The 22,183-nt window shown below is 38.7% G+C and overlaps 3 protein-coding genes across 5 annotated transcripts; all 3 read left to right on the top strand.

Moving 5' to 3' along the window:
* Positions 1–2,217: 2,217 nt before the first annotated feature.
* Positions 2,218–6,201, top strand: LOC124211261 (probable cytochrome P450 6a14). Its single transcript, XM_046610132.2, has 5 exons — positions 2,218–2,390; positions 2,491–2,825; positions 2,918–3,151; positions 3,237–3,488; positions 6,150–6,201. The coding sequence occupies exons 1-5, from the start codon at positions 2,281–2,283 to the stop codon at positions 6,167–6,169; spliced, it is 951 nt and encodes a 316-aa protein (XP_046466088.1). The 5' UTR covers positions 2,218–2,280; the 3' UTR covers positions 6,170–6,201.
* A 25-nt stretch (positions 6,202–6,226) lies between these two features.
* Positions 6,227–14,922, top strand: LOC124211259 (uncharacterized). The gene is made up of 16 exons (XM_046610130.2): positions 6,227–6,451; positions 6,882–7,071; positions 7,427–7,467; positions 7,666–7,863; positions 7,941–8,310; positions 8,384–8,718; positions 8,790–9,023; positions 9,109–9,360; positions 9,949–10,107; positions 11,318–11,412; positions 12,410–12,653; positions 12,728–13,097; positions 13,189–13,523; positions 13,616–13,849; positions 13,935–14,186; positions 14,261–14,922. Exons 2-16 carry the CDS (start codon positions 7,025–7,027, stop codon positions 14,422–14,424), a joined length of 3,330 nt encoding a protein of 1,109 aa, XP_046466086.1. The 5' UTR covers positions 6,227–6,451; positions 6,882–7,024; the 3' UTR covers positions 14,425–14,922.
* Positions 14,923–15,990: 1,068 nt separating this feature from the next.
* LOC124211586 (probable cytochrome P450 6a14) lies at positions 15,991–19,171 on the top strand. 3 transcript variants are annotated; one of them, XM_046610812.2, is made up of 7 exons: positions 15,991–16,168; positions 16,953–17,150; positions 17,225–17,594; positions 17,695–18,029; positions 18,101–18,334; positions 18,420–18,671; positions 18,746–19,171. In XM_046610812.2, exons 2-7 carry the CDS (start codon positions 16,964–16,966, stop codon positions 18,907–18,909), a joined length of 1,542 nt encoding a protein of 513 aa, XP_046466768.1. In that variant the 5' UTR covers positions 15,991–16,168; positions 16,953–16,963; the 3' UTR covers positions 18,910–19,171. The 3 variants fall into 3 exon arrangements, with proteins under 3 accessions (XP_046466768.1, XP_046466767.1, XP_046466766.1); XM_046610811.2 differs by having other exon boundaries at positions 15,992–16,168; positions 16,894–17,150; XM_046610810.1 differs by lacking the exon at positions 15,991–16,168 and adding an exon at positions 16,314–16,350.
* The last annotated feature ends 3,012 nt before the right edge of the window (positions 19,172–22,183 follow it).

Below are 22,183 nucleotides of genomic sequence, written 5' to 3'. Positions count from 1 at the left end.
TGACTTTCGTTCTTGCATATCTTGTTAATAAAGTCGATAACCCAATGAATTCTCGCAGCATTTTTTACGTTTATTAACTGTAAAACGGTACGCCTGTTTATTCAGCAAATTTCGTTTTCTAGAAATGTATTTCTTATTTTGTCAACAAAGGTTATTTAAGCTCGGTTCCCCTACACTAAAAATTCCATCACTCTGATTAACTTGTCGAGCTAACAAGAATTTTTGCAAAAAAATGACTTTCAAATTTTGATGTACTAAGAGATGAATCTTTTAAAAAAATCTTCCAAGTTCGAAAACTTCTTGAATATAAACAAGATAGTTTATTTGGTTATGGGACAGACTGACCTAATTTCCCCGTGTGTGGATCTATACCTGTGTCGCATGGATCCGAAAAAATTACGTAATGTTCGTTTATGGGTCTGAAATAGTAAAAAATCATTGTGACAAACGGAAAATGTTATACTCATCGTACGCATAATAGAAGTTAGAAACTCCATGACGCATCACTAAGAGCAGCGAATGACTCGTAAAACCAAATGCATGTCAGGGTGTTATCGTATGTTTACAAGATCGGATAAGAACTGCATGATTGTAAAAGGAAGGGATACGCCTATTACAAATGGCAGCAGCGACCGAAATTCTGCAGTTTACTCGCAGCGTGAAGTTGGAGAAAGGTTTCAAAAAATATTGTCGTAAAGGTTCCTCAAAGTTAATTTCAATATCAGTAACAATTCTCACTACAAAGCTTGCCACGCGTAATAAATGAACAGCTTCGCAGTTATATCCGGGATTTGTGTCAACAATATCTGCAACCATTTCGCACTCTACGAAAAGTCCTGGAATAATTCAATTTTCCTAACAGTTAATTGAAATATATGCGCGTCGCTAATTGAGTGAGTAAAAAGTTTCCGGGTCGATTCTGGATTTTTTTGAAAACTTTTTCCCTGCACGTTGAATTTGGTTACTGGCACAAGTTTGACGTGTTGTTTGATACCGAATGACGGTTTTTTTTTTTTTTTTTTAAATTTTTCTTTCGAAATCAAAAGTGAGAAAGTTCGCAGTGCCGCATTGCAAATAGATTTTGAGAAATAAAAAACCCAATTAGTGATTATTTTCGTCGATCCAATGTTCGCTGAAGTAAATTTTCCGCGTATTAAATACGTTGGAACTGATTCGTATAATTTATATCATTATAGACAATTCTCTGAAGCAGATTAATTTCCCGATTCTGACAGTCGCATTACTTTCGTCCAGCGATTCCGCCGCTTGGAAATATATAACTGGCATATCTGAACAAAGGGTTCACGGTACATAAATTACACTGAAATCTTAACCTCGTTGCCCGCTTTATTCGATCACGAGTTTCAGTCTTGTAATTTATGATATTATCTTGAAATTCTAAACCATAAAACGGCAAACAGCCTCTCGGAATACAAAATAAGGAATTTTTGTGACCCATCCGGACCGTCAGTTTTTCATAATCTTTAAAAACTTTGTAATATTTACCTAAAAATCAGTTTCTAACATAATTCAAGAACGGCGGAGTTACTCCATTTCTTTGTTCTTCGGGTTAAAAAATGTGTCGAATTAAAAAGATTATAAATAAACAGAGGTTGTAGAAGTCGAATTCGAAAGCTGTTCGATTGTCTGGTGATATTTTTTTTTACATTACCTTAATCCTGGAACCTTAATTCTTGAATTACAGAAAGTCTGGAACCCTTGTCACCGTGAGTTCAGAAACAGGATACATGGTGATTCACTCGAATTACTTACTGGTTGAATTTAACGGAATAATAAGAGCGATCATCTGTGCTGTTTACATTTACCTGAAACAAGCGATCTTCAATTACTGGAGTCGAAAGAAGATTGATTACGTCTAACCAATTATTCCAATTAGCAACTTGTGGCCCTTACCGACAGTCAAGACTTCGATTGGTAATGTTTTTCGTCGCGATGAAGATTGTGATGCTCGAATCAGTCACCATTACCTTTAAGCAATACCGTCTCGTCACGTTGCAGCTGGATTTTTCGCCGATCTATAACATCAAGCACAAGAAGAGTCCGATCCTTGGTGTCTACATGTTACAAAAGCCCGCACTTGTGATCAACGATCACGATGTGATGCGGTTCATACTCACAGAGCAGTTCGCGAATTTCCACGATCGTGGAACTTATTGCGATGAGAAAATCGATCCGTTGTCTGCTCATCTTTTCGCTGTGCCTGGCGCCAAGTGAAATTACTTGAGGACCAAGTTTTCTCCGACGTTCACTTCGAGCAAGATGAAGCAGATGTTCTTCACCGTACAGGAATGCTCTGTAAAAATGGTAGAATTCGTCAGTCCTCGGGCTAAGAACCGTGAATTTGTCGAGGTGGAGGATCACGTGGCAAGGTTGGAAGAATTCTCAATCGCCTTGTTCATTTAACAACCATGAAAATGATCTTGCAATCGCCACTCGTACTTCCAGCGAGCCCTGATTTTCCTGTTTCAGATTCTCCACCGACGTCATCGCTTCAGTTGCTTTTGGGATTCAGTGCAACAGCATCGAGAACCCGGATGCAGAGTTTAGGGAATATGGTCGAAGGTTTTTACGGCCTAAACCAATACGAAACGTGCTGTTGATGTTGGCTCCCTTCTGGCTAAACGGACTCGGATTTTCCGGTACAGATGCCGATGTGACAAAATTCTTCATCAGTGCCTTCACCGAAACAGTGAAATACAGAACAGCCAACAACGTTGCTCGGAAAGACTTCCTAGACTTGATCATTCAGTTGATGAATAAGGGTTACATAGAAAATGACGATAAGAAATTGTCTCAACTATCAGGTGACGCAATAGTATTCATCGGTATTTCATGGTTTTACTTGTGTTAAAAATTTGCAGTATTTCATTGAATTAATACTTACTGACTATTGCAGAGTTTGATAGTCAGAAAATCACTGCACTTGAAGGAGCCGCGCAGGCTTTCGTATTCTGGTTAGCTGGCTTCGAGACGTCATCTTCAACCGTCACTAACTGCCTGTACGAGTTGGCGCTACATCAGGATATCCAGGACAAAGTGGCTGAAGAAGCGAACCGAGTACTTGGAGAATTCGGGGGAATGTCTTACAACGGAGTAAAGGAGATGCGCTATCTTTACAAAGTCGTATCAGGTTGGTTTCCAGAAGTGACGATATCCCCGTGTCTTCTCGACCCTGTCACCGGCCGCTGACTTCAGTTTTCCATCACTATCCACAGAAACTTTGAGGAAGTATCCAGCCGTCCCGATTCTGAACCGAGAATGCACAGCGGAGATCGATCTGCCCGAAACTGGACTCCACGTTGAGAAAGGCACTGCGATAATCGTTCCCGTTTACGGACTCCACAACGATCCCGAAATATATCCAGACCCGGAAAAATTCGACCCTGAACGTTTCACCGAGGAAAAAATCGCCAGCAGACATCCCTACGCTTATCTGCCATTCGGCGAAGGGCCGAGGAATTGCATAGGTACAATTATTTATACCATCGCAAGGAATTGTAAGGAAATCTTGGCTTTTTGAAATTTCACTGCAGCGTGAAAATTCGCAGGAAAGTGTAAACGAATCAAGTATAGTCAGTTAACGTTGCGTTATTCATGTCGCGTGACTAATGCCAAAAGGGCGTACTACAGCAGTTAGATAGGGATCCATGCCAAAAGGGCGTATAAAAAAATTTTTTTTTGCCATTCGACTTAAAATCACTCGAAACGTAAAGATCTGCAAAAAAAAATTTTTCGATGTACTAACGCCAAAAGGGCGTATCTCAAGATATACGCCCTTTTGGCTTTAGGAAATTGCCGGCCTGAAGCCAAAAGGGCGTATAAAAAAAATCAAGATTTTTCAAAATTTTGAATAAAAATTGCATATTATTGAGTAAGGAATAAATTAGAAATTATTATCAAAAAGAAAATTACGCGCGCACTTCAATTTCAGTTTATCGGAAAAAAAAAAGTTATTGAATAAGACAGTAACAGGCAATATCTAAATATTCCCCAATCTCGCGTCTCAGCTACCATATGTTGAGCTAGGCCTTACCACTGGCGCCCCCTACAACAGTTAAACTGATCTGCTTTTGAATATTTCTCAATCTCGCGCCTTAGCTACCATATGATAATCGAAACTTTATCGCTGGCGCCCCCTACAACAGTGAAAGTGCTCTGCTAGACAATTGTGTTAGAGTTTTTTAAATTATACTTAATACTTGTTGTCATTGAATAGTGTGACTTGATAAAATTTAAAATATTATTATTTACATGAGTTATTATTAATTTTCAAAAATACATTTAATACTATTTTTGTTTCAGTAACAATTAGTTGTATGTGTATATACTGACAAGCGGGTTGTGATGACAAGTGAAGAAAATTTCGACATTTAAAATAAATAATATAACATGATTTGTGGTGACGAGTAAAAAAAATTATACGCCCTTTTGGTTTTGAAAAGCCAAAAGGGCGTACAATTTTTATACGCCCTTTTGGCATTAGTCACGCGATGTAACCCATGTGTGTCGTAGTGAGAATAATTCTATGAAATTCTATGCAAAAGTGTAGAATTTGAGCCGGTTCATAGTTTTTTATTAATTTAGATTTTGTAAAAATTCGTAGTTTTTAGTAGATAATCGTACTTTTGTATAGAAATTTCCGTAAATTTTCATAGAATTATTTACTCCAGGGTTCTTGATTTAGTAGGATAACAAATGTTAGTTTTTTTATTCGATCCACCTATTGAGATAAGGTGAGTCCGAAATTATACGAAAGGTTCTCTAGATCCATCCAGATCATACTCACGATCAGAAAATGAGGAGATCAGTTTTTCGACCTAGACCAGAATTTTGCTAGAAACTTGACTTTTCTGAAATAAGTTTTCCTTCTGAAAGAAATACGACATGTAGCAATGGTTCAAAAATGGTATTTCAAACTTTCGCATATATATTCGTAATATTATCGATCTAAATTGAATTAAAAAATTGTCGATCATCACAATATTTCGTAAAAATATTCCTACTCTTTTTATCAGAATCAATAGAGTGTACAATAAGTCGTACTTTTCAAAATTTCGAATTCCAAGCTTACGATTAGATTCTCGTAGATAGTCACAGTTTTGGTCTGTTTAATCGAAAGAAACTATTCCGTTCAACTAAGAAGGTAGTTTTTCATAAATTTTCCGTCTTATTTTCTCGAAACCTGTGCAAAACTGTTTCCCATGATTTCAATTGCAGATCTTCTACAAACACTATTACGTTTTACGAATCTTGTATATTTTCGTGAATTTACGTTGAACATTGTTAATTTTCACAGATACTTGAGAAGCTTCGTAATTTTCTATGAAAAAACTGCATAAAACTACGATTCTTGATGAATTGCGAGATGAAAAAGAAATATCCAATTATGTTCCTTGTGAAAAAATGCATGATATTTTATAGTTGATAGACTAATCTGTTATATTGTTCACATGTGTTCCAATCTCGTAATTGCCTAGAATTGAAAATGAGGAAAATAGAAATAACCGGCCTAAAATTTCCTACAGCAATGTTATTTGCGCCAATGATATGGAACGCGAATAGAAAAATATACGGGTTTTGAAATTAGAAAGGTTTAACGACTCTTCTTCGTAATAACGAAGACTCGCAATTCGAGTTTAACGAAGAACCGTAATTCAATGCTTATCTCTAATTAACATTAGTTTTCCGTCCCCCTGACTAAATTAGATTTCAAAGAACAATCAATTTACGGTTGAATACGTTTTAAAGTATCAAAAAACAGACTTGTCCTGACGTGAACTTTAATATTTGATTGTTTGTTCGGGTCGCAAATAAGACAACCTTGTAATTACGATAGATAGGATATATCAGGCGTATAACGGTCTGCTTAGCAAAATATCTGAAATCGACCAGACGAGGCCAGGCTGCAGTGAAATTCCGATCAATACAGTTACATTAATTAAATCTGAAATTATTTTTCAATTTAAGCCGAGGAAGAAAAAAAAAAAAAAAAAAAGAAAAAAAAATCTTAACGACAGACCGTGAAGTTAAAAGCTGATTGTTTCGTTGCAAGAAGCTCGGTAACGAACTGGAAAAATTGCGTCCGTAGTGTGTGTTATCAAATACTAATAACCCTCGAATGATTAAAGGTGCGGTGAGAAGACAGTGATAAATAGTGGCTGCAGCGTCAGTTCTCCAGTTCATTTCGTTGAATTTCGGGTGAGTACAGTCCCGATTTGTTATAGATTTTGAGAATTATTTCAAACGCGTCGGATCAAAATCGATCGTACGAAGTTCACCGTTCGTCAAAAGTTATCGGAATATCATATCAATTTATCGAGTTTACCGAGTGACTTGAAATTATTGACGTTACGATTGGATTAGAAATAAAATTAACGAAAGAAGAAAGTCAGGTTCAGAAATAGATCATTTTTCAAAGAATTTATCAAAGGTTATAATTTATATTTATTTTGAATTAATCATAATTGTATTCTGATGTTGTTAAAGAAATTCAGATCTATCTTGATAACTAAACGTAGCTATTAAATTTGTGAAGAATTACACAATTAGGTGGTAAATTTTAATAACAATGAGAATAATCGAGAATTTTCGGTGAAAGTTATCATGTTTCGACAGCTGCGAAACAAACATTCAGTCAAATAAAAGCTGATGGCAAGTATGCCAGTGTTATCGCTTTGTTACGGATACTCGCGTGAAAAAATATATATTGCGAAAAATATATCAGCAGATACGAGTGATTGTATTTCAATTCACACACTTTTGGCGTAAAATTAACATCCAAAGTTTCCTAATCTCACAGAAGCTTGCGAATATGTTGCCTTTGCCTCGATAAAAGTCATCTAATTTTATTCGAATTTTAGTTTTTGTACTATCGGAGTTACGCGGGGTCGAAAATTGGGAAAAAGACAAAAGTTTCAGGTTCCATTAAAAATTGGATGAGGAACGAGCTGATATTTTCTTCACAATTTTGCGTTGTGCATATTACGGTGAAAAATCCATTCGAATGTTTTCAACAATGAACAAACAATCAAACAAATGTTCGATTACGAGGCAAGTGAAATTGATATACATTGTCTGAAGGTTATTTGTATCCGAAAATGCTGATGATAAAATTTGAAAAACATTAATGAAATTTTCTTCTGTCAAAAAAAATATATTTATGAACGTTTGTGAAATTTGAAAAGCTGACCGTTTCGAGAAGGTGCGCTTTGACGTGGAATGACTCATATATTTCTTTTGTGGAAATAATAATATAATCCTTATATATATAATATCAGATAAATCAGGAATACTTGTTATGTATATGCATGCCTCATAGATATTGCTGATTACCAGGATAAAGGGAATTCGAAAAAAAGCGTTATTGGAGGTTCTTGGATCACTCGTCACGAATTTGACGTTGCAGGGCCTCAAAACAGCTTTGCGGATGTTTTTTACATGAATCAGGTGCGAAAGTTTCGATATTGTCCAGATTTCCAAGTGTATTAGCTTTACTAGAAATTTAATTTTGAGGGTGACAACTATGAGGGAAAATTGGCAAATTTTTAGCCTGCTCTTCTAAAGTTCGAACTCAGTGACATTAATCTTGAGGTTCTCGACAAAACCGACAAGCAGTGGAACCCTCGTTTTGATTTGTGCCAACAGATTCTGGAAACATGGCGTCTTACGCAACCTACTTTTTGGTAGAATTCATTGGGGCAATCTTTACCCTGATCTGTGCTGCTTACATATATCTGAAATACGTGACCTACAAGTACTGGAGTTGGAAGAACATCGATTTCGTCAAACCTGTTGTCCCCTTTGGCAACTTATGGCCGGTGCTTTCGGTTAGCACTTCAATTGGTAAGGCAAACTGTGGCTGGATCTTGATTCGTGATTCATTTTGCCGGAATAACTCCGAATTCTTGCTTGTATTTCAGGTGAACTGTTTCGAGACATATATTCGAAGTTTAAGAAAAGTCAGGTCGTTGGGGTTTACATGTTTCACAAGCCGGCACTCGTGGTCAATGATCCTGATGTCATGCGCTTTGTACTGACAAAACAGTTCATGAATTTCCACGACCGGGGCGTGTATTGCAATGAAACAGTAGATCCATTGTCTGGTCATCTATTCACCATTCCCGGTGCAAAGTGGAAGTACCTGAGGACCAAGTTCTCTCCGACGTTTACTTCGAGCAAGATGAAGCAGATGTTCTTCACGGTTCAGGAATGCTCTGAAAAAATGGTCGAATACGTTGGTCCTCAAGCTGCGAATCGTGAAGTGATCGACGTGAAGGACCTCGTAGCAAGGTCGGATGATTTTCCGTTTACTCTGTTTCTTTTATTCTTACGAACGGTTCTGACGATCGTTCCTGATTTCCAGATTCTTTACTGACGCAATCGCATCAATTGCCTTTGGGATTCAGTGCAACAGCATCGAGAATCCGGATGCAGAGTTCCGGAGCTACGGTCGAAAGGTTTTGAAGCCGAGACCATTGATGAACGTGATTATGATTTTAGCTCCCTCTTGGCTGAAACTGCTCAGAATTGTCAGTATTGACGCCGACGTGGAAAAATTCTTCGTCAGTACGTTTATCAAGACAGTAGAATACAGAGCAGCCAACAACGTGGTTCGAAAAGACTTTCTAGACTTAATAATTCAGCTGATGACCAAGGGTTACATAGAAAGTGACGATAAAAAATGGACCCAACCGTCAGGTGACGCGGTCAATTACTTGTGGTAACGAATTTTAAAATCTCGGTAAACTAACATTTACCAACTCTTGCAGAGTTTGATTGTCAGAAGATCACACTGCTCGAAGGAGCCGCGCAGGCTTTCGCATTCTGGTTAGCTGGCTTCGAGACGTCATCTTCAACCGTCACCAATTGCCTGTACGAGTTAGCACTGCATCAGGACATCCAGGAAAAAGTGGCCGATGAGGCGAACCGAGTGCTGGCTAAATTCGGGGGAATGTCTTACAATGGAATCAAGGAGATGCATTATCTCCAGAAAGTCGTGTCAGGTTGGTTTGACAAAACATTGATTTCTCTGTATCTTCATTACTGCCTCATTGAACACTTGCATCAGTTTTTCACAATTTTCCAAAGAAACCTTGCGGAAATATCCAGCTGCCACGATTCTGAATAGAGAATGCACAGCGGAGATCGATCTGCCAGAAATTGGACTCCACGTTGAGAAGGGCACTGCGATAATCATCCCCGTTTACGGAATCCACCACGATCCCGAAATATATCCAAACCCAGAAAAGTTCGACCCTGAACGTTTCACCGAGGAGAACATCGCCAGCAGACATCCCTACACTTATCTGCCATTCGGCGAAGGTCCGAGGAACTGCATAGGTATAATTATTCTCTCTAGATCAGGATATTATGATAAAATGTTAGGTTCTAGCGTGAAAATTTTCGGGAATATGTAAAATGTGTCAGCACATTATGTATAGTAAATTACTGTTGTATTTTTTATCTCACCCGTGTACAGAGTGAGTAACCAATGGTCGAATGGTCTAACGCGCATGCGCTAAAATTCCAGAGAAAAAGCAGTTGTTTTGCCAGGTTGACCAATCGTCATAAGTTCAGGTCACCGCGATGTACGTAACCTTCAAATTTTCGACAACTATCCACGGCAGTTGTGCTTAACGTCGGTCATTAACCGATAAATAATTTTTCCGAATAAAAACATTTGCAATCTGCCCATTCGATTTTCAAACACAGGTCTAAAGGTCTAAAACACATCTGCGACCGATAGTTATGAAAATTTTTGAGGTTATATACATCGCGACGACCTGTCATTGGATTCATGACGGTTGGTCAACCTGACAAAACAAGTGCTTTTGCTCTTGAATTTTAGCGCATGCGTGTTAGATCATTCCGTCAGCTACTCACACTGTATATCAGGATTAACTTCCCTGGTTTTTGTTCTTATCACAGGCATGGGGTTCGGGTTAGTTCAGACGAAGGTCGCACTGGCCAGCCTACTTTCAAAATATCGTTTCACGTCGGATTTGGATCCCGAAGTACCGATGGCAGCTGATAAAGACAATGTCGGGGTAGCGTGGACAGATGGAATGCCCCTTCGAATCCAACACCGTTAATCGATAGTCGTCGGAACACCTGCAGTTATTAACGTATTAGCAAAATTCTTTAACAACAATTATATTTCGATCGTTATCATTTGCTATTATGCAAAGCAAAATGAAACGATGAATAAATATTGAAAGAAATGAAAATTTATATGTCCTGCTCAATAAGTTTGTATGCAATTATTTATGGTCTTTAAAAAGTGGTTCGTATTCCCCGATGTGAGATGACAAAGAAGTATACATGTATGTTATTTATAAAACAATGTACCTTATTTCATGGTTAATACACTAATCAATTATAAATCCTCCAAGAAAAAACCTCAAGAGAAAGTACACTGATAGAAAAAATTGATTGAATCAACTAAATGTGTGGTCACGGGTGGCGAAGTAAATATTTATTCCGTTCAATTCAAGATCTGTTGGTCTAACAAAATTTAGTTGAAACCAACTAATCGTAAACATATTTGATACGACTTTACGCACGTCATGCTGGCTGAGCACTCTCGCCAGACACACATATGGATGTAAACGACACGCAATGTATACATAAAATCATCGTGACTGGTCGGAATTCTCAGTGCATATGTTATATCGCTCACACGTCTTCCGTCATCGTAATTGACTCGTATGCATTTGCCAGAATTAAAAGTTACGGAAAGAGAAAATAAAAATGATTTTTCATTCGTCTTTACCATCGTAGGTGTGAATAAAATGGTTGAAGATTTTTGATCTCTGTTTCTGTCTTGTTAGCTTATCATTTAGGGGATCTGGCCGATTTATCTTGGAGCTAAGCTCAATCCAATGCTGTGTTTCGGATCAGAAATAAGATGATCTTATAATCATGATAGATAGGACGTATCAGGCATATATTTTAGTCAACAAAATGTCAGAAATAAACAAGACGAGTAGATCGAAGGTTACGGTGAAATTTTTATGAACATTGTTATTAATGAATTCTATAATTTTCGTTAAATCTAAGTACTGGAAGAAAAAATTCCTATGATTGACTGATAGGCTTCACAGAAGTGACGCAAAAGTCTCGTTCTCATGATAAATATGTAGATGTTTAGAGACTCCTTTGATCATTCAATTTCAATATTAAATAATAATAGTTATATATTACGTTCCATGTCCGGTGTGCCTTATCAAGTAATTAGTGAAGAGATAAGACAAATAGTCTCGAGCGCAGTCGGATTCGATAAGGCGGCGTTCAATAGTAACAGCAGCCAGAATTCTCCAGTTCATTTTCGCTTCATTTCGGGTGAGTACAGTTCCGATTAGTTACAAAGTGTTTAGGAATATTGCAAAAAGCGTGAGTTTAGTTATCTTTGATTGCATAAAGTTTACCGTTCGTCAAAAGTTGTCGGAACGTCATTTCTAGCGGTCAGATGTTTTCCACAAACTAATGGTTTGAAAATAAGAATAGTTACAAAAAAAAAAACAAAAAAAAAAAAAAGAAACAACTTCTGAACTTTCTCAGAATTCTGGTTGCGGTTTTTGCACCGATATTGTTCAATGCATTTGGGTCTGGCTATAAAAAATAAATCAGTGACCAAATTTGTAGAAAAATGACAAAATCATGAAGAATAATGAGTAATGAGGATAATCAAGTGCTTATTGTTTTCATGAAAGTTATTATGTTACCATAGTTGAGAAGGAAAAATCGTGTCGAATCAAAGTTAACGGCAAGCATATCAGCGTTATCGCTTCATTACGGATACTGAACATTAGCTTATATAATTGCTTTAACTTGATTAGATGTTTATTCGATCTTTTTACTTGTTGCAAGAACTGATTAAATTAATTGCAGTGTTTGCCGTAAATATCTATTGCCATTGACCTCAGATTGACTTCAATAAAGTGGTGAGTCATTGAAGTTTGAAATTTCAAAATTTCAGATTGACTATGGCGGAATTGGATTGTGTAGAATGGCTAGAAATTTTTGAAAATCAGACTATACGAGCTTTCTGAATGGCTATTTTTGAATCTGTAGTCGAAACTCTAGATTCAATATTGCAAATTAAATAGGGCTGACTATCAGCATAAAATGAAAGTCCAAAAAAGAAGACCAAAATGTGGATCTGGCGGTTTTTTCGATCACTTACCACGATTCCGACGTAAAGGCTCCGAAATATAGAATATCAAATTCAGTGCGGTGATAAATTCGTAGTACACAAGAAACGAGTCCAAAGGATTGTTTTTTGCATGCATTCATCGTAAGAGTTTCGAAATAGTCCAGGTGTTCATTTACTAGAAGTTTCATTTTGCGGATGACGACCAACTTCTTGATCTTATCTTTTCAATTCTAGATAACGTCGACAAGCAGTGATACCTTGTTTTGTTTTGTGCCAGCTGATGAAGGAAACATGGCGTGTTTCTCAAACTACTTTGTGGTAGAATTTATAGGGGCAGTATTTGCCCTCATTTGTGCTGCTTACATATATCTGAAATATGTGGCCTACAAGTACTGGAGTTGGAAGAACATCGATTTTGCCAAACCCGTTGTTCCCTTGGGAAACTTATGGCCGGTGGTTTCAGTCAGCACTTCAATTGGTAAGGCAAACTTGGGCCGGATCTTGAACCGTGATGCATTCAACAGGTACATCAGAGTGTTTCTTGTATTCCAGGTGAACTGTTTCGAGACATATACTTGGAGTTTAGGAAAAGTCGGGTCGTTGGAGTTTACATGTTTCACAAGCCTGCACTCGTGGTCAATGATCCTGATGTCATACGTTTCATCCTGACAAAACAGTTCGCAAATTTCCACGACCGTGGCGTGTATTGCAATGAGAAGGTAGATCCGCTATCTGGTCATCTTTTCTCGATCCCCGGTGCCAAGTGGAAGTTCCTGAGGACCAAGTTCTCTCCAACTTTCACTTCCAGCAAGATGAAGCAGATGTCTTTCACGGTTCAGGAATGCTCCGAAAAAATGGTGGAATTCGTCAGTCCTCTAGCTAAGAACCGTGAACTGATCGAGGTGAAGGACCTCGTGGCAAGGTGGGCCGATTTTTTATTTGCTTTACATTCATGAAAAGCATATTGCAATTGCGACTGGTACTGATGGTCATCCCTGATTTCACGGTTCCAGATTCTCCACTGATGTAATCGCGTCAGTGGCTTTTGGAGTCCAGTGCAACAGCATCGAAAATCCGAATGCAGAGTTTCGAAGCTATGGGCGAAAGGTTTTCAGGCCAAAACCATGGATAAACATTGTCGGACTTCTGGCTCCATCCTTGCTTAACGTGCTCAGCATTAGCAATATCGATGCCGATGTGGAAAAGTTCTTCATCAGTGCCTTTATGGAGACAGTGGAGTACAGAACAGCTAACAAAGTTGCTCGGAAAGACTTCCTAGACTTGATCATTCAGTTGATGAATAAGGGTTACATAGAAAATGACGATAAGAAATTATCTCAACTATCAGGTGACGCAATAGTATTCATCGGTATTTCATGGTTTTACTTGTGTTAAAAATTTGCAGTATTTCATTGAATTAATACTTACTGACTATTGCAGAGTTTGATAGTCAGAAAATCACTGCACTTGAAGGAGCCGCGCAGGCTTTCGTATTCTGGTTAGCTGGCTTCGAGACGTCATCTTCAACCGTCACTAACTGCCTGTACGAGTTGGCGCTACATCAGGATATCCAGGACAAAGTGGCTGAAGAAGCGAACCGAGTACTTGGAGAATTCGGGGGAATGTCTTACAACGGAGTAAAGGAGATGCGCTATCTTTACAAAGTCGTATCAGGTTGGTTTCCAGAAGTGACGATATCCCCGTGTCTTCTCAACCCTGTCACCGGCCGCTGACTTCAGTTTTCCATCACTGTCCACAGAAACTTTGAGGAAGTATCCAGCTGTCCCGATTCTGAACCGAGAATGCACAGCGGAGATCGATCTGCCCGAAACTGGACTCCACGTTGAGAAAGGCACTGCGATAATCGTTCCCGTTTACGGACTCCACAACGATCCCGAAATATATCCAGACCCGGAAAAATTCGACCCTGAACGTTTCACCGAGGAAAAAATCGCCAGCAGACATCCGTACGCTTATCTGCCATTCGGCGAAGGGCCGAGGAACTGCATCGGTAGGTTTAAATCGTGTCAAACAGTCACGAGCCCAGCTAAAACGGATGTTTTTTTCTTGTTTTTATCATTGCAGGCATGAGGTTTGGATTAGTACAAACGCAGGTTGCCCTCGCTAGTTTGCTTTCGAAATACCGTTTCATGCCAGGACCAGACTTCAAAGTTCCGATGGTATTGGACAGAGGCAATGTGGGAGTTTCACCGGCAGGTGGAATGACACTACGCATCGAACTGCGATGATGTTATCTCACAGTCTACTCTTGCCGATGATAAAACAAAATTTAAAGATAATTGATCGAGGGCTGAATATCGTCAATGTTATCGCTAGGAGTTACTAATTATTATTAACTTTATATAACAAGAGCATGTTTCACGCGGTTTTTCATGCGTTTTTTCCGTACACAAGGTACCTGTTTTTATGACACTAGAGTGAGTTTGACTTGACCTGATAGTTTTTGCAGAAGAAACCACTTTTAACCCTTAGCATGCGCGGAGTACAGAAAAGATCATTTTTAATCCTTTCAAGCAGATATTTTTTAAGTTATTATTTTGTCCTGAATTTTGTAACGCTGGGGTTTTTGGGGTCGCTGATCACGAATCTGAAGTCAGAATTTGTTGACCTGCGTCGTGTTTTTTGGATAAGTCTTCGATCTTCAAAAAAAGATCGAATTTGTCATCTAAATACTGCTTTTTTGAGTCATGTATGAGAATGTCGATGGAATAAATAACTCCAGCTAATTTCGAAAAACTACTCTTACTCCTAGGGTCGTTGACATGAAATATTCCCAAGACCACTCAAATGTTAAAGCTAATAAAACCACTGTACACCAGTGTTATCGTTCAGTGAAAAAGGTAAGGTCTTCCAGTAAAGGTGAGAGATTAGACAAAGATGTTATCCAAAAAGAGCATATTCTTGGTAGATATATCAGTATATGCGTAAGTGCAAATTGAATGCGTTCAGAGACAATTTTAGAAATAATAAATTTTATTCTATAACGGAAATTTGTCAACAATTAAATTGACTCGTTATAACTATACTGTAATGTAATGGTTCATCAGACCGAGCCGAAAAATACCAGAGTTGAACCAATTCGAACGTTCTAGTGACAAAAACTTTACCCGAATTCCTGATATCTTAACGTATGTTGATAGTAGGGGTTTTGTTCCACTCGTGTTTACGGTCATTTGTGGAAATAACATTGTCGCCGAGTTTGTTAACGGTCTTGCCTGTTTCCCCAACTTTCGATTTAGGTTGTCTGACCGATTTATCCTTAAGGGGGTGCCTGAATCGATTTTGGCGTTGTCGTATATACCTCCAAATATCGAAGTTCGCGTGTTCCAAACGCGAGAAAGGGCTTAATAGCCACATTATATACACAATTCTGAACAAAAACACTTCGACACATTGTTCTACGTATCTGGTATTGCGAGTTTGTCGGATCCAAGCCATTTCTTTATTTCTGCGTCAAATGAAAATGCATTGGAGCGTTTTTGTTCGGAATTTTGTACAGAATGGGGATATTAAGCCCTTTTTGCGTTTGAGATATCATGGACTTCGATAGTTGGAGATGTACACGTCAACGTCGAAATCGAACGTGACACCCATTTAAGTCATTATACGTCTCTATGCCTTCGTTTCATCTATGGCGTATAAAAGTCTCGGTAGCATAATGTCAAAGATAAACAAGACGAACGAAGCGAAGATTGTGAAATATCGAGTGACGATGTAGTTATAAATTAATTCTCCAATCAATGTTAAACCTAAACGAAAAAAATCCCCAATCAATACATCGTGAAGCTGCAAACTGACAGACGGATTGTAACGAAGCCCAGCAGTGACTTGCAAAATCGCGTGCGTGGTTTGTGTTATCAAATGTTTACTCAAGAGATAGAACGGAATGAACTCAAGTCGCTGAGAAACGATAAGACGGCAATAAGTAGCGGCAACAGCAACAATTCCCCGATTTGTTTCGTCAAATTTCGGGTGAGTACAGTCGCATTTTGTAATAGATTTTTATGAATATTAAAAATCTGGAGGGTAGGTTTGATTTCATAAAATGCACCGTTCATTACAAGTTATGGGAATATCATTCCGTCTAGTCATCGAGTGAATCAAAATTTTCACCACAAATATTGGATTGCAAATGAAAATAACGAAGAAAGAAAGTACGATTCAGAGATATAAATTTTGAAAGAATTTAATCAAGATTAGAATCCATATTCTGGAATCCTTGAAGGAATTCAAATTGAGCTTAAAGAATAAGGTCAGCCATTAAATTTGTTCGAAGTATCGTAATAATTATCAAATAAATTTTTGTAATATTGTGAATAATCGTATACTTACCGTATTTTGTAAAAGTTGATATCATGTTGCCACAGTCGTGGAACCAACATCTAATCAAATAAAAGCTAACGGTAAGCACATCAGCTTTGTCGCTTTATTACGAATACTTAACATTACGTGCCTTCGTTCAATCAGATTTTTGTTTGACTTTTTTAGATGCGGAAAGAATTGATAATATTCGTTAAAGTAATCAGAGTAATTTGTTTCGCCATTAACCTTGGATTGACTTTCATAAAGTGGCACGTCAGTTAAATTTCAAAATGCATATATAAAAGTGCCATCTTAGGCTCACAACCGTGTGAAACAATTGGCTAGTTTGTAGCGTGCATTTCTAAAGTCCGAAGTCATTGATTTTATTATTGCAGTTTCGCAACCAGATAAGGCCGACAAGCAGTGGAACCCTCGTTTTATTTTGTGCCAGCAGATGTTGGAAAAATGGCGTCTCACTCAAACTACTTTCTGGTGGAATTCATTGGGGCAGTCTTTACCCTGATCTGTGCTGCTTACATATATCTGAAATATGTCACCTACAAGTACTGGAGTTGGAGGAACATCGATTTTGTCAAACCAGTTGTCCCCTTTGGCAACTTATGGCCGGTGCTTTCGGTTCGCGCTTCAATTGGTAAGGCAAACCGGAGCCGGATGTTGATTCGTGATTAATTTTACAGGAACTTAGAAGTGTTTCTTGCGTTTCAGGTGATCGGTTTCGAGAAATATACTTGGAGTTTAAGAAAAGCCCGGTCGTTGGGGTTTACATGTTTCACAAGCCCGCACTCGTGGTCAATGATCCTGATGTCATACGTTTCGTACTGACAAAACAGTTCGCGCATTTCCACGATCGTGGAACCTATTGCAATGAGAAGGTCGATCCGTTGTCTGGTCATCTATTCTCGATCCCCGGTGCCAAGTGGAAGTTCCTGAGGACCAAGTTCTCTCCGACGTTCACATCGAGCAAGATGAAGCAGATGTTCTTCACGGTTCAGGAATGCTCCGAAAAGATGGTGGAATTCGTCAGTCCTCTAGCTAAGAACCGTGAACTGATCGAGGTGAAGGACCTCGTGGCAAGGTTGGACGATTTTGCATTTACTCCGTTCCTTTTACAATCATGGAAAGGATCTTGGAACGAACACTGGTACTGATGATCGTCCCTGATCTCGCGGTTACAGATTCTCCACCGACGTTATCGCATCGGTTGCTTTTGGGATTCAGTGCAACAGCATCGAGAATCCGAATGCAGAGTTCCGGAGCTATGGTCGGAAGGTCTTAAGGCCAAGACCAATAATGAATGCGATTTCGTTGTTAGCTCCATCCTGGCTGGAACTTCTCCGAATTTCCGGTACTGACGCCGATGTGGAAAAATTCTTCGTCAGTGCTTTCACCGAAACAGTAGAATACAGAACAGTTAACAGCGTGGTTCGGAAGGACTTCTTAGACTTGATTATGCAGCTGATGGACAAGGGTTACGTAGAAAATGACGATAAGAAATCGTTTGAACTATCAGGTGACGCCATGATTTACATGTGGTAACAATTTTCAGAATCTCGGTGAACTAACATCTACTAACTCTTGCAGAGTTGGATAGTCAAAAAATCACCTTGCTCGAAGGAGCCGCGCAGGCCTTCGTATTCTGGTTAGCCGGCTTCGAGACGTCATCTTCAACGGTTACTCACTGCCTCTACGAGTTAACGCTGCATCAAGACATGCAGGACAAAGTGGCCGAGGAGGCGAACAGAGTGCTGGCAGAATTTGGAGAAATGTCTTACAACGGAGTCAAAGAAATGCGCTATCTTCACAAAGTCGTATCAGGTTGGTTTCCAGAAGTGATGATATCCCCGTGTCTTCTCAACCGCGTTAGCGGACGCCAACTTCAGTTTTCCTTCATTGTCCGCAGAAACTTTGAGGAAGTATCCAGTTGTCCCGATTCTGAACCGAGAATGCACAGCGGAGATCGATCTGCCCGAAACTGGACTCCACGTTGAGAAAGGCACTGCGATAATCATTCCCGTTTACGGACTCCACAACGATCCCGAAATATATCCAGACCCGGAAAAATTCGACCCTGAACGTTTCACCGAGGAAAACATCGCCAGCAGACATCCGTACGCTTATCTGCCATTCGGCGAAGGGCCGAGGAACTGCATCGGTAGGTTTAAATCGTGTCAAACAGTCACGAGCCCAGGTAAAACTGATGTTTTTTTCTTGTTTTTATCACTGCAGGTATGAGGTTTGGATTAGTGCAAACGCAGGTTGCCCTCGCTAGTTTGCTTTCGAAATACCGTTTCACGCCAGGACCAGACTTCAAAGTTCCGATGGTAATCGACAAAGCCAGTTTCGGAATCACACCAGCAGGTGGAATAACACTTCGTATCGAACAGCGATAGAATCACCTTACAGTGCAGCACTGTTTGTAAAATAAAAAAAACCTACATGCTGGCAATTGTCAATGCTTCTGCCATAATAATCATTCAATGACAGTTATCGAAGTCCCAGTAATACGTTGAGTAAATATCAAGATAATGATCTGCAGGTATTTCCAGTGAATTTCGTTGTCTAATTTTTGTAAAAATGTCACAATTAATCTACTTTTTTTGTTATATTATAGTTAATTTGACGTATCGAATTATATGCAACTCGACCCTAATATTTTGCTCTATTTCCTTACTTTAGCTTTTTCAAGACTCAATGCTCATTTCAATTGAACAACAACTTCAATTCTACCATCGAAGAATATCCGAGTATCCACAAATTTGCAGTCGCTAAACGGTGAATAAATTAATCATCAAATCGTGTGGAAAAATGTTTACGAGTCTACATTTCATTACTTCAATTCAATACATGGAAGTTTTCGCGCATTTTTTATAACGATGACCGCAATGTCCTTCTTTTCTGCAGTCAACCAGATTGCTCAAAGCCTATTTCACATTGTGTCGAATCATTGTGAGAATGCGAGGAAAACTAGTTGTAAGTGTATTGTAACTGCGTATCGTGTTTATCTTCACGATAATTCACCGCTCGTGAAGAATATAACTTTCGACCTGCTTTTCTCTTTCATTTTTCCGCTCAGTGTGATTTCTTTTAAAAGAAACACAAGAGTGCCCAACATTAATCGAACGGCACGAGTCCAAGAAGATACGTCAGTGAAACTCTAAACTTTTTCGGTTACTTTAAAATTTGAACTCACAATAAGGCTCTAAAAAATAAGTCGTGTTCAACCGGTTCCAATCAGTTACATTGCGTATGAGGCGTTCTCTACTCACCCAGCCACTTTTTTTTATATACTCTTGGATCTGTTCCATAATGGTTACATAGTAGTACTACTTTAAGGTACTCTGTATGAATATTTTCAGATTTTTTAATTACTCGTATCAGAAATATTTTTTTTTTAATCTTTAACACAACCAAGTATGTTTTCCCATGAGTCATTAAACGCAATGCATGTTATATTTTTGATGGCATCGTCGATTTTAGAATTTCACTGACGTGTCCCCTTAAAAGGTACTTGATCCATTCAATCAACGTGTGCACGTAATGTGTACGAATATCGTTAATTGCTGTACTATTTTCGTTTATTATCGGATTTTCAATTCCTGACCAACGAAACGCAAATTAAAATATACTCACATCACTATTCACTCAAAAGCACAAAAATATCGATAAAAATTGGTTTCGGTAAAGTCAGTGATGACCTCAAGTGCTATCAGATTCTGGCCAATTTAGAATCTTTTCGCAGATCGAACCCCTATCGAAATTCAAATTTTTATGTCGTTACGCTCATGAAGATTGGATGTAACAATTTGGCTCAGTTCAGACTTCCGGGGAAATTTTGGTCGGCCATTAGTTTTTTTTTTTTTCCCGACAGTAAAAACACGCCGCGGTTCAACCTTGCGCGAAATTGTTCGTCATACCTCGCTCCTCCATGTTTTTGTTGCATTGCCTCAGAGCATCGATTGTTCGCAGCTGGCTGTTTCCCGTGCGTTCCCATGAGCCGGACTTATTGCACCTCGCAATTTGCATCAATAGTATAACGAGCCAAGAATAGTACGACTAAAAATGATCGGGTTTTGGAAAATTTAATTTACCTGGCGTGAAATAGGAGACGTCGAAAATTAAAGAAGAGAAAATAAATATTAACGGTCCGCAGGGTGACCGGCATATTTTAACATTAGCTTCCTATCTCCCTTAATTACACCGACTTAATTAACGTCTCATCAGGAACGGGGATCGTGGCGAAATGTAAAAATTACCTCATCGCCCGGAAATATGTTTTAACGTCTCTCCGCGGCTCAACGTTGGATCCGATCAGGAAACGGATAGGATTTTGCGTCCATCTCCTTTTGTAGGGTTGACTTTTATATTTTTCTCAGAAAATTCAGTTTAATATGACGGAATTTTTTTTACAACAAATATGTTAGAAAAAAATACTAAAACTTTTTCGTTGGACGAATCTTTTCTTCGTTACTTGTTATTACTTAAGATCGGTTTAGCTTGAAAAAAGATCGTCCATTTACGAAATTTGTAAATTAGTCATAGAATTCTCAGTTTTCGAAGAATTCGTGCAACAGAATCGTGTGTAATCAATTACGAAAAACCTCGAAATTTTTTACCATCAAATCTCACCGTTTACAAATAAAACGTTGAATAATTCTGTCACTGAATTTCGACTTCAAATTTTCACACTTTTCTGTCATCGAAAAAAGTGTTATTATTGTGAAAAAGTTTGCTATTCTTGAATATCAAATTAATCTTTCGATTGTTTTGTAGCAAAAGGTGAAAAAAAAAAAATGATCGTATTCATTGAAACGGTATTTTGTAATTTTCCGGAAACGAAGAAATCATGTGGATCACTGTATCGAAAAGCCGGGAACATCATCGTGAGGAATTCAAATTTTCAAAGAGTGATACAGGCTCACGTGTGGTCTGATTTTTCTTTCATTATGTATACAAAAATTTGGCATAAATGATGCAAATTTTGACAATCAAGGAATTCACAAAATCCGTGACTTGACTTTTCAATATCACTGAATTCGAATCTGAGACCAAAAACTGAAACTTGAAAACCCGACATTCAATATTAATGTTAAAAAATACAAAGTGAACTTCAAGCATGTATCGATTAAAACAAAAAGTTATCACGAGCCAAGGGTAGAGTTCGGTGATTATGGTCTAAACAAAAAAGCCGATATTAATGGCCGCCGTAATTACGTGCCGAGCTTCGCGTCTGCCGCACTACAACGGCGAGAATGGAAAGTAAATGGGAAACAGGTTAGACGCGATGTATTCGAAGGCTGAAGTAGCCGCCGGTCAACCCTCCTGTGGATATAACACAATTTAGAATTACTGTGTTTCTCTGAAAACGACCGGTTGGAATCAGCCGATGTTAATAACTCCAATTAACAAGGCTGCGAATGCGATTAAGGCGATCCCTTGTATCTGGACCTGCCCAGGTGGCGTTAGTTACGAGTTTTTTGCCGATGGAGGTCCCCCAGGGATGCCACAAATTGATGTAACTCCAGGGGTGTCCGGGAAAATACGTAACTTCGTTCCGATTGGCTGCGCCATTTTCTACCAAATCCCATATAAGTGAAGCCTGGCGTTTTCAATTTCAAAGGCGTTATGTTTCCAATTTCAAATGAACCGCGCTACGATTCTGATTTG

This window comes from Neodiprion pinetum, chromosome 2 (assembly GCF_021155775.2).
Source record: "Neodiprion pinetum isolate iyNeoPine1 chromosome 2, iyNeoPine1.2, whole genome shotgun sequence".
Taxonomy (NCBI): Eukaryota; Metazoa; Arthropoda; class Insecta; order Hymenoptera; family Diprionidae; genus Neodiprion; species Neodiprion pinetum.
The sequence above is the reverse complement of the archived record's forward strand: the minus strand, read 5'-3'. Positions and strand labels throughout refer to the sequence as shown.

Bases quoted from the DNA above. Each gene is read 5' to 3' on its own strand.
- LOC124211261 (XM_046610132.2), top strand. From the start codon at position 2,281: ATGAAGCAGATGTTCTTCACCGTACAGGAATGCTCTGTAAAAATGGTA. The intron at 2,391-2,490 runs GTTGGAAGAATT...TTCCTGTTTCAG, and splicing joins GTGGAGGATCACGTGGCAAG to ATTCTCCACCGACGTCATCG. The intron at 3,489-6,149 runs GTACAATTATTT...GAATGATTAAAG, and splicing joins AGGGCCGAGGAATTGCATAG to GTGCGGTGAGAAGACAGTGA.
- LOC124211259 (XM_046610130.2), top strand. From the start codon at position 7,025: ATGTTTTCAACAATGAACAAACAATCAAACAAATGTTCGATTACGAG. The intron at 7,072-7,426 runs GCAAGTGAAATT...TTGACGTTGCAG, and splicing joins AACAAATGTTCGATTACGAG to GGCCTCAAAACAGCTTTGCG. The intron at 13,850-13,934 runs GTTGGTTTCCAG...CACTGTCCACAG, and splicing joins TCTTTACAAAGTCGTATCAG to AAACTTTGAGGAAGTATCCA.
- LOC124211586 (XM_046610810.1), top strand. From the start codon at position 16,329: ATGAAAATAACGAAGAAAGAAA. The intron at 18,030-18,100 runs GTGACGCCATGA...TAACTCTTGCAG, and splicing joins GAAATCGTTTGAACTATCAG to AGTTGGATAGTCAAAAAATC. The intron at 18,335-18,419 runs GTTGGTTTCCAG...CATTGTCCGCAG, and splicing joins TCTTCACAAAGTCGTATCAG to AAACTTTGAGGAAGTATCCA.